Source organism: Oculina patagonica, chromosome 4 (genome assembly GCF_052425735.1).
Source record: "Oculina patagonica isolate OP01 chromosome 4, crgOcupat, whole genome shotgun sequence".
Lineage (NCBI taxonomy): Eukaryota > Metazoa > Cnidaria > Anthozoa > Scleractinia > Oculinidae > Oculina > Oculina patagonica.
The window spans coordinates 51,531,880-51,543,290 of NC_135761.1; the positions used below are offsets into that span (position 1 = coordinate 51,531,880).

Sequence of the window (11,411 nt, forward strand, 5' to 3'; positions counted from 1 at the left end):
GGTCTATGAGAAACGTCCAAGGACAGATATGAGTGCATATTTTTGAAGCCATTTGGAGGCTATTGTGTTTCTTATCCCTCAAATTGTTTTACACAACCGGCCGCTCATTTTGGGAGACCATTTCTAAAAAGCTTTTAAACGTCGAGGTATTTCTGTCAGCGCTCAAAATATTGTTAGTCTTTTCAAAATGTTTACTGAGTTCTCTTCAGTTTAACAATTTACTCGGGATGGAAACTTAACGTGCGAAGGTAAATAGCAAAGTTCGAAAACTAAGTTTTATCACTAGAGGAATATCATCTACATCTACATCTACATCTACATTTAATATGTCGGTAAAAAGTCCATACCGATATCACACCAACGTCTAAAAATAAGTAAAAATACAATATGTACATATATAATAACTAAAAAAAAATTCTAAAGATCTAAAAATTCTAAAAATCTAAAAATACTAAAATTATATGGGTAAACCACTAAATTAATAAAAATGCTCGCGCAGTCCAGACTGGAAAGACGTAAGAGAGTCGGACTCAACAATCGCCGCAGGGAGTGCATTCCACTCTCTTATGGTCCTCGGAAAATACGAGTAAAAATACGCGTTTTTCGTCGCTCTAAGACTATATTGCGTATATTTGAAATTATGGCTGCCACGAGTTCTGGATTCATTATGTCTACTAAGATAGGAGTCAACATTTATATCTGCAAGGTCGTGACTCATTTTATATAGTAATGTAAGTCGGAAAGATTTTCTTCGTTGTTCCAATGTTTGCCAGCCCAACTCCTGGATCATCTGATATTTTCTTGGTTGCATCGCGTGACGTGTTTAAACCAATCGCGCGGGAGAAAAATATTTGAAAGATTATAATTTCTTATATCCACAAGTTGCTTTTTGGTAACCACAATATTTGGTACTAGTTTAGACATTGCAATTGTGGGTACTTTTGAGCAGAAGGGTAGAAAACTGTGGTATCCAGCAGCGGAAGTGAACTGGAGAGAAAGGATTTTTTGGTTCTGAACATATCTCCCAGGCAAATGTAGAAATAGAAGTTAAATTCAGCTGAAATTCCACATGGAAGGAAGGACTTAGTTAACTTTGAGAGCTGCTAAGGCCGGAAAAGTCAGCTGAGCTTGTTGATGGGCCGGGGTAGTGTTTTCTTAGCTACACCCCTGATAAAAGTTTTGGGGAGAATATGCAAGATTTCATGAAATTAATCACAGTGCTTATTATAGCACCTGTTAGAGAGCAATATAAGAGTCTTAAGACACCTCATTTTGTAGGGAACTCATAAATTTTAGCTGGTGATTCACCCCAAAACACTCATGTGCCGGGTATTTTCCCAACATTTTCGGCATGTGCCGGGTATTATTAATAGCATTATTAATATAATACAGTAGGTTGAAAAAAGTTATACTGTGACACTCACCGTGAGTTTCAGACTCCTTCACTGACCCGTATCAATCGAAAAAAATAACCTGAATACTGATACCGTAGAATTCCGGTTATAAGCCCCCCCGCTTATAAGCCCCCCCGGTTATAGGCCCATCATCCTGGAAACAAAAAAATACATCCGGTTATAAGCCCCCCCGGATATAAGCCCCCCTCTACCAGATGACAGTACTGAATAGGGCTAAATGTTGCTTTATTATGTGTTTTTAACTTAAAAACGTATTGTTATCAACACTCCCGTGGCTCGTTTTGAAACGTTTTTTTCATTCCGCTTATAAGCCCTCCCGGATATAAGCCCCTCCGCTTTTAAGCCCACCCAAAACCCCTTACGAAGTTGTATAAGCCCAGGGCTTATAACCGGAATTCTACGGTAGCCCCACAAACGTAAACAATGATCATTCACGTGACTTGAGAGTCATAACCTTTTGCCTATTCTAATGTTTGAGACGGATTTGTAAGGAACAGTCTTCAATCGCATCGTTCATTTCAATACACGAAAAGTTTACAATCTACACCAAGATTATTCCATTTGAAGCGTCGGCACTAAAACTCTAAAAGGTAAGAATTCACACATTCCTCGTATACAGACGGCCACAAAGCCTGGTCTCAAAGCATTATGCCGGACGTACTCATTTATGGATCTGTGCTTCTATAAAGCCATTATATGATTCATATCTGCATGGATTTCTTCCTTCCATATCGGCTACGTTTATAGTCTAAGTCTAAATCTCTTTATTGGTTATATTATTTGTTGTTTGTGTATGGTTTGCCAAGACTTGAAGGGGTTTAACTTTCATCAGTGTCGCATCAGTGATCGATCGAAGTTAATACATATACATAAGTGATTCGCAGTAACGCCAGTACTTTTGCCATGTTTCATTTTTCCATGTTTCATTTTCGAACTTGCGCAAAGAAAAGCACGTTACCACAGGGTAGACAAAATTTAGTTTGACTCAGTTACCGTTCGATCATTCACGGCCTTAGCAGCCAGGACATTTTGACAGAAAAAACTCCGTGACACTTACAATCGAATTCAAATTTTGTTTCTGTTTTATTTAGACACAATGGCATCTCGTAAAAAAGATGAACTCTCTGAAATCCTGGTTGACAGCACAGAGACGCAGGCAGAGAACTCGGGATCTCATTTACAAGAGCCACCAACATCCACCAAAACGAGATATCTCGTTGTTCTTTGTATTTTAGTTGTCGAGCTTTGTGAACGTCTTACATTCTATGGCGTGACAGCTAATCTGGTATTTTATTGTAAAGATGTTCTCAAGCTTGACTCACCGTTACCAAGTACAATCGCTTTGGCATTTCAAGGTATGATGTCTGTTTAGAAGTTATAAGGAAAGATCAATGATTAATAGAAGAGTTGAGGTACCATTGGTCTGATGGTCGGAAAGGGACTACTTTCAGTTGCTACCTTTAATTAGACCAGGTCGATTGGCACAGAGGTCCACAGAGCTTGTAAAATTAAACATAGCTGCAATAATAATAGAAATAATCAGTACTGAATGCATTGAAGCAATGAAAATATTTGGAATATGTAATTAGGAAATGTGGTCGGGAATCTACATATTATCATTATATCCATATAATCTGCAACCAATTAATTTGTCAGTTAAGTCTTGAAAAGGTTAATTCAGGAGAATTTCATCTAAATAAGGGAAACTTCTTTCTCCCTAAGGAACATGTTTCTTCACTCCTATAATTGGTGGTTGGCTAGCCGACACAAAGATCGGGCGATACAACGCCATATATGGATGTTCGCTGCTCTACATAGTCGGCACAATTCTTCTCACGACCATTACCTATAACTACCCACCGGCCTACGCTTTGAGCATGGCAATAAAGGAAGGATTTCTTGCTGTGTCACTCATTCTCATCGCTATAGCAACAGGGGGAATCAAGGCAAACGTGGGCCCAATAGGAGCAGACCAAGTACAAGAAGAGGGACCCGAGATGGTGCAAAAATTCTTCAACTGGTTTTACTGGTTCATTCAGATTGGTTCGCTGCTTTCTTTCACCGCTGTAGTGTACGTTCAACAAGAAATCTCGTTTTTCTATGGCTACCTGATAACCGTGGTTTCTATGGCTTGTGGAACCATTCTACTCGTCATCGGAAGAAAGCATTACATATTGCACCCACCACAAGGTAGTTACCTAGCAGACACGCTCCGCATCATTGGTAGAGGACTGAAGGACAAACTCTGTTGCAAGAAGACTCCACTTGGTACTCACTGGCTGGATGGTGCTAAACATGCTCTCGGAGGAAAGTATTCTGATGAAATGGTGGAGGGCGTTAAATCAGTGGTTCGGTTGATTCCGATATTCTTGACATTCATATTCTATTGGACAATATATGGTCAGGTAAGTGGTTGTGCTTTCTTTTAATTGTGCTGTTTAAGGCGGTTCCAAGTTTTGCATATAATTGAAAAGTTGCGAACGGCATGTGTGTGGCCAATGAAGTAAAAGCTATTGAGCAGTTTTGTGATGCTGTGCTACTTACTGTGCTGAACAAAGCGTTCTAACTTTTATTTAAAGTGATTCTCTTGAAATCAAAGTTGATATGGAAATTTTGATTACTGGAAAAAAGCCTTAGAATTCCTCTAATCCTCAGCTGCATTGAAACACAGCATGAAAACATAACTTAACTCTGGTGTAAAGCTTTAGTAAAGCTGGCGTAAATGTGAAATTTAATCAGCTTTGCGTTACCCTTTATTTTTTGTTAAGCTGACCTTTAATCCAGCTTTACACTCATATTTAAATATCGCTTTAAGTGACTTAAATTTTTAAGCAAACTTTAAGTTGGCTTAAAGTTCCTTAAATGCCAACTATAGGGCCTTTAAGAACATAAAATTGGTAGCTTAAAGTTGATTTTAAGGTTATTTAAGCCACCTTTAATTTTCTGTGAATCTCCATTTTCATACTGTGAGCTACACGTCTAAAACTGAGTTATTTTTGTTTATTTGAAGAGTTCACTTCATGTTTTATTGATTTCTTTGTTATTTTTTTACCCTCTTCTATATTTCTTTTAGGGTTCTACCACCTTTCTCTTGCAAGGATCTTATATGAATTTGAAAGTCACCGATAAACTGTCCTTTCCCGCTGCGTCACTCAACATTTTTGGACTCCTGTCCTTACTAATCCTCATTCCTTTTATTGACCGAGTCGTGTACCCAGGTCTCCATCGCGTCGGCTTGAACTTTTCCCCATTGCGCAGAATCGGTGTTGGTATGTTGTTCGCCGCATGCTCGATGGCCTTGGCGGGAGCCATTGAAGTTGAACGAAAACATGACTATGGAACATTTGAACAAGTTGTCTTACAACAATCTGTAAACGCTTCAACTATGAGTGTGTTCTATCAAGTACCTCAGTACATTCTGCAAGGAATAAGTGAGGCATTAGTATCAGTAACCGGTGGGTCAACGTTTAACTCCTGTTTCTTGATTCTCAAGGCTTCTTCAAGTATTGTGAAAAAAAAAACACCCATTGAACTTTACTTCACAAATTGAGATAGCACAGAAAGTTCTGAAAAATATACATTAGTTTAAGCCGGCTTTGGCTTCTTATATCAAAGTATTTTATCCTTGTATAAGGTTTGTTTTTTTGGTTGTTTTTCTTTCAACTCGCGTTAGTCGCTCAAGGGTACAGTAACTATAAAATCTAAGTTTGGGCGACAATCTTAGGATTTCTACTAAAACAATTAGACTACTCGCCCTCTATTACTATAGTCAACGCCTTGTTGACTATTCGCTCTTAGAAAACTCGGGCTGGTAGTCTGTTTGTTGTTGATGCACAACCAGTTAGATCCTTTGGGGGGGGGGGGGGGGGGGGGGCATTGATAAACGTGTTTCATTCCAGGTCTTGAATTTGCCTATTCCCAGTCCCCTGCCGACCTGCGCAGTGTGGTGATGGGTGTGTGTGTAGCTATGATAGGCTTGGGTTATTACGTAGCTAGCTTGTTGGCTTACATTGTCAAACACGCCTCACACGGCAACTGGTATCCCGACGACCTCAACAAAGGCACGCTTGAATATTACATGTTCCTGTTAGCTGGTCTTATGCTGATCAACGCCGCTGTGTTCCTATTCCTGGCAGTAAGATATCGATATGCTGACACTGCTGATAAAGGAAACCCTGTGAATGATGACCACAGCGAGGGTGAGACAAGTCAAGGAATAGAAAAACCAAATACTTCATTCTTTTGCGATAACGCGCAACGACCGCTAATAAACAACTACAACATTTTTTGCGATATCCGAAACTATGGACCTTGATTGTTTTGGTTATTACGAAACCGAATGTAATTGTTTTAACGACTAGGGGGGGGGGGGGGGGGTAAATCCTATATTAAAGCACCCGGACATAAATTTTACTTCCAAAAACATTTGTTTCCCAGTTAAGCCACATGAAGCAATGTTGACTAGCTTGTGCGAATGCGTGACACTTTGTTTCAGGAAAATTGTTTCCTAGTTTAGCCCCACGGGCGGCAAAACATTTACCTTGCTTCCTGCTAATTTAGCCACTTAGGAAACATGACAAAGAACAATGTTTTCACAACAATGCTTCCAATGCTTCCTAGTTCAGGACAGAACGCCAAGAGACCGATCAGGCATGAAAAATGGTCTCCTTTAGAAGTCGAAAAAGCTTAAGCCACACCCGATTGTTCTTCCGATGAGCATCCCTTTCATACAGAAATCTAATGTATGGAGCAACACAACTGAACGTAATCTTGATAAACTCCAAGCGGTTCAGAACTTTGCGTGTCGCATCATTAGCGGAGCCAGAAAATTCGATCATATTACACCGATACTGAAGCGTTTACAATGGCTTCCAGTCAGAGACCAACTTTACTGTCGTCAAGCAATCATGTGCTTTAAGTGCATGACAGGGAGTGCCCCAGGCTACTTGACTGAGCAGTTCATTAAACGCTCCGACGTGTCAAAGCGCTCTACTAGAAACGCACAAGCTCTTGATATCCCACTATTCAGATCTGCTAGTGGACAGAAAACCTTTTACTATCAGGTTGTTAGTCTTTGGAACTCTCTGACACCCGAACTTAAACTTCGCCAATCCCAGAGAGAATTTAAACAATTCTTAAAGCGTCTACTTTTAACGGAATTCTTAGGTTAATTAATTTTATTTTTATTATATTCATAGTTTATTTACAATATGTATTTATAGGTTTAAGCATATGTATTTATTTAACTCTGAAAAGCCTCATCAGGGATGGGTTAATAAAATTTGTATGTATCAGTATGTATGTATGTAATCTCCCAGGGTTTTGTTGTACATTTGTATAACTAATGCTGGTGTTTTTAATTCGTCAATTGAGCGACTGAATAAGTGTGTTAAGGTCATTATATCGAAATAAAACTGAGAAAAAATTCTTTAATACTTTGCCTATTGTTTATCTTATATGATCTTAATGGGACCTTGTATTGACCCATGATTCCTTATAGCTCCCTATAATTTCAGCTACCAGAAACATTAAATGAACCGTTCACTTCATGTTTCGTGAAAATAGAAAACAATAGGGAGAGACCAATTTGTTTAACATAGCAATAGATGTACTGCATCGACTTGAGGACCAATTTGCAATATGTTCTTTGACACATTTTCAATCGACACTGATTTAATTTGTGCCTACTATGCAGTTATCTCTGATGGGCGCGAAAGTGAGTTGATAAATTATTTGTGGTTGGTTAAAATTATCAAGTTCGTTGTTATGTACATGGGTCTATATGTAACGGAACGTTACAGATATTCATAAAAGAAGCAAAAGACATATATTCAGCATTACTAAAAAGTAGCCATGGTACTTTGCGATTTCTGAGTTTTGATTGGTTTACGAGCCATGGTATATGAACTCATAGTACCGTGGACCACAAATATGGTAGGTGTACGCATCAGCGAAAACAGCCGATCAAATATTGCAATTCTTTGGGCGTTTTTAATAAAACAATTTTTCCACTCGCGCTTGATGGATATGAGATAGTTGTAGGCAATCGTTGATATCCGCCATCTCATATCCAACGTGCACTCATGTAAAGTATATATTCTCAAACACCGTGTGAATTAGATGGTACGATTTTGCCTACGATTATCGCATGCGACACACTTTCGTCCACCCTGCGAGCAGAGCCCTTTCTTTTCCACTAATATACTTGAGAAGAAAGGGCTCTGCAAGAATCGTGTAAAATCTTTGTTGAGCATGCGCGAGGTTTACGCGATGCTTGCGCGTTTAGCTTGCGCGGGCTTGCGCGAGGACGATTTAATCTTGGCATGCGCGCGCGGAATGGCGTGACGGATCGCACACGACAGCGTGAACAAAGTGTTTCTTTCACAATTTCTTTTTTGTAAAGAGCGTCTGAATTTCTTCAGTAAAAACATGTCAAGTACCGCTTTAGGTATTATTAGTGAATTTATGGTAGAGATGTGCGATTTTAACAGTGAAATTTCTTCTTGGTTTGCGAAAAACCGAGATCTTAAATGATCCAAAAGCTGCACGCGCACACTAACGTAGCAGATGGCGAGAGCATTCGTCAGCTCTTGTGCTTTCGAGAGCGTACTGTGGGCTCTGTCTTGACCGTCAGTTTCTCTAAAAAATTTATGCCTGCGCAGCAAAAACCGGTTTAATCCGGGCTGACCAGCCCAAACTTTGGGGCTGCGGCGACTTCAAAGAAATGACAAGATTCAGGCAGAGCCTCTTTCTACTTCCCAAATCTCAACTAAAGAGAAGTTAAAAGAGGCTCTGCTCGCAGGGTGACTTTCGTCATGACTACAACACCAATCGCTTCGTGTAAATCAACCTACTACCACATCCTTACGACAGACGCGCTGACGTGTAATTGGTCCTTAGTCATGCCCTGGGCCTGTCGTAAGTTTGTCACATGCGACAAAATTGTACCGTGTAAATCAACCTTTACGTCCCACAGCAAACACTCGATTTTATTTACTTCTTGTGCAGTAAAATCTAAGCTTCGTTGCTTTACAAACTGATTAAAATCTCCAAATAATAGACTTCTACAACACTCGGTAGCTATAGGTATATTATGGTAATAATCTCTAATCATGATGGCACGCGCAGCCATTTTATTATACTGTTATAAAAAACGACGAGAATTTGAGAACATTTAGAGAGTAAATACATCTCCATCATTTTTGCGTAAAATGCATAGATTACATTAGCAAGAGATCGTTGACTAGTTTAATTTTGTTCAGAACGATGTTGTTGGTCCCATGTGTCAGGCCAATACTGACATCGGCATCTGTCGGTAAAGTCGGAACTGCTCGGCTTACCGTCGCACACACATCGTGTATTCGTGTCTCTATTTCCACACACGACAGCAAGGTTCTCGACTGGTTTACAAATTGAACTTTCATCTGAACGTGGCACGTCTACGATCCTAAGATTATCTTGATGATAAGGTGGCTTACATTGTCTAATTGCGCATGCGCGAGCCCAGACAGGTAGCAGGGGACCCGTTTTGCAGTCGATTTTGCAATGCGCGATTTTAGGGTTAATAAGATCGCCTTTCTTGCAGGTAAAGGGCCGTATTGGATCACACCGTACACCGTCATCAATTTGGCAATACGCCATGTTATTTAACACTTCGATCATGTGCTCAACTTTGCTTTTGAACTTAGCATCATACGCGGCCATGAGAAGGCACTTTCGAAACTCCACGTTACAATAGCATGGTCTGTAACTGAATATGGTGCCCTTCTTTGGAGTGCTCTCGCCCCCTGCGCATGTCAGCATTCGATAACAGCACAAGTCTAGCTCGTTCTTAGGCTCCACTCCGCCTAACCTGGTAAACGTTTCCCTGGAGATGTCACAATAGTGCGTGACTTTTGTCAATGATGTCACAGTATCCGCTGCAATACAGGCAAAACCATCGCCGTTTTGCTCATTTCCAATCATCCATCCAACGTTGGTATCGTACAGTTCGATGCACACTTTTCCTTTTTCCGAACAAAGTCCCGGATTAGCTCTGCACTGGTTTATTCCGGGCCTGCAGGACTTGTCGTTAGCGGAGCATTGACATTGCAGCTCAGATCCCCACATCTTGCAATTACCACGGTGCGCGCAGACTTTCGGGATACGACAGAGATTTACAAAATATTGACACCTGTGAATGTTAGAAGCAGAATCAGTAGAAATTCAAATTAATAAATTCGCACATTATTGATTCATGGAATAAATACTGCTCCACGTGGATGGTAAAAACACGATAGTATTATTAAAAAGCTCACAGTGTATAACGCCATTCTAGCTAGAGAAGCAAACATTTCAATTCAGTTCCACTTGCACTTAATATTTTATTAAGTCTTTATTTTAAGTAACCACATTGGGAAATATCCACAAATTAAAACGGCGGCTCGACGAAAATGCTTCACAAACTTTCGCACGTCACGGACGCAAAATCGCACTATGGGCATGAATCGAAAGGGCAAAATTACAACAGGGAAACCTGTTTCCATTCCAAAATATTTACTGCCCTAAGTCAAGAGAAGTAACTCATTCTCCCCTGTCTGAGGAACATACGACTTATAAGCGGTAAATGGTCTAGAGTGAGACTAATTATAATTCACGTCTGTTCATTTTGATGAATTTGCATAACAGTTACTGCAATTGATGTTTTAAGAATAAAAGTAATTAAAATATTATCCTTAATCAATTTCTTTACCTACCTACACTTATGTCTTAACCACTGTGTTCCTTTTTCATTTTTCTCTGGCGGGGCATCGCACACGCAGCGGGTTCCGTGCTCCCCGCAAACGAATGTTCCATAGCGATGCAGGTTTTTCGGAACGCACCGGGGCTCCCCGAAGCTCGGACCAACATTCCGCCTGTGAAACATATTGGGACCTGGAATGGTGGGAAAACATCTGTAGCCATAACTAACTTGGTCTTCATCATCGACCAACGAATGAAAAACGTTTCCACTGAACTCTAAATGACAGTCAGCGACTCTTGGATCGACCAGGTCTCCTGTTTCGCAGTTCGCTGTCTTTAGAGGGTTGCAGCTCTCTTTTATAGGCAATATGTATTGGTTTCTTAGTGCGACGCATTGTATGAGGCTAGGCTGTTCATCACACACGCTGGTGGATGAGACAATCCACGGAAAAATGGAGATGACGAGGATGCATTGTAGTGCAGTTTGCATGACTTCTCTTACCAAGACAAACACAATCAGGGCGTCATCAAAGGGAGAATTGCGCGCGCGCTTTGTATGAGGCTAGGCTGTTCATCACACACGCTGGTGGATGAGACAATCCACGGAAAAATGGAGATGACGAGGATGCATTGTAGTGCAGTTTGCATGACTTCTCTTACCAAGACAAACACAATCAGGGCGTCATCAAAGGGAGAATTGCGCGCGCGCTTTGTATGAGGCTAGGCTGTTCATCACACACGCTGGTGGATGAGACAATCCACGGAAAAATGGAGATGACGAGGATGCATTGTAGTGCAGTTTGCATGACTTCTCTTACCAAGACAAACACAATCAGGGCGTCATCAAAGGGAGAATTGCGCGCGCGCTTTGTATGAGGCTAGGCTGTTCATCACACACGCTGGTGGATGAGACAATCCACGGAAAAATGGAGATGACGAGGATGCATTGTAGTGCAGTTTGCATGACTTCTCTTACCAAGACAAACACAATCAGGGCGTCATCAAAGGGAGAATTGCGCGCGCGCTTTGTATGAGGCTAGGCTGTTCATCACACACGCTGGTGGATGAGACAATCCACGGAAAAATGGAGATGACGAGGATGCATTGTAGTGCAGTTTGCATGACTTCTCTTACCAAGACAAACACAATCATGGCGTCATCAAAGGGAGAATTGCGCGCGCGCTTTGAAGATTCATACCTAACTACGCACTTTTAAAGCAGAGAGTACGAACATACCTAACATCGTTAAGTTAAGGCGGGGGTTTAACTGAGGAC

At 40.7% G+C, this 11,411-nt stretch overlaps 2 protein-coding genes across 2 annotated transcripts; one reads left to right on the plus strand and one right to left on the minus strand.

Annotated features, from left to right (window-relative positions):
- Positions 1-1,892: 1,892 nt before the first annotated feature.
- LOC144650523 (solute carrier family 15 member 4-like) lies at positions 1,893-5,786 on the plus strand. Its single transcript, XM_078510211.1, has 5 exons — positions 1,893-2,005; positions 2,507-2,770; positions 3,138-3,820; positions 4,489-4,870; positions 5,315-5,786. Exons 2-5 carry the CDS (start codon positions 2,512-2,514, stop codon positions 5,728-5,730), a joined length of 1,740 nt encoding a protein of 579 aa, XP_078366337.1. The 5' UTR covers positions 1,893-2,005; positions 2,507-2,511; the 3' UTR covers positions 5,731-5,786.
- Positions 5,787-8,386: 2,600 nt separating this feature from the next.
- Positions 8,387-10,652, minus strand: LOC144648831 (uncharacterized). Its single transcript, XM_078508282.1, has 2 exons — positions 10,151-10,652; positions 8,387-9,588 (listed from the first exon to the last, which is right to left on the minus strand). The coding sequence occupies exons 1-2, from the start codon at positions 10,624-10,626 to the stop codon at positions 8,664-8,666; spliced, it is 1,401 nt and encodes a 466-aa protein (XP_078364408.1). The 5' UTR covers positions 10,627-10,652; the 3' UTR covers positions 8,387-8,663.
- Between the last annotated feature and the right edge of the window lie 759 nt (positions 10,653-11,411).

Coding starts and splice junctions, on each gene's coding strand:
- LOC144650523 (XM_078510211.1), top strand. CDS start 2,512: ATGGCATCTCGTAAAAAAGATGAACTCTCTGAAATCCTGGTTGACAGC. Junction 3,821..4,488: donor ATTGGACAATATATGGTCAG/GTAAGTGGTTGT, acceptor TATTTCTTTTAG/GGTTCTACCACCTTTCTCTT. Junction 4,871..5,314: donor GGCATTAGTATCAGTAACCG/GTGGGTCAACGT, acceptor GTTTCATTCCAG/GTCTTGAATTTGCCTATTCC.
- LOC144648831 (XM_078508282.1), bottom strand. CDS start 10,626: ATGCAAACTGCACTACAATGCATCCTCGTCATCTCCATTTTTCCGTGG. Junction 9,589..10,150: donor TGGTTAAGACATAAGTGTAG/GTAGGTAAAGAA, acceptor TAACATTCACAG/GTGTCAATATTTTGTAAATC.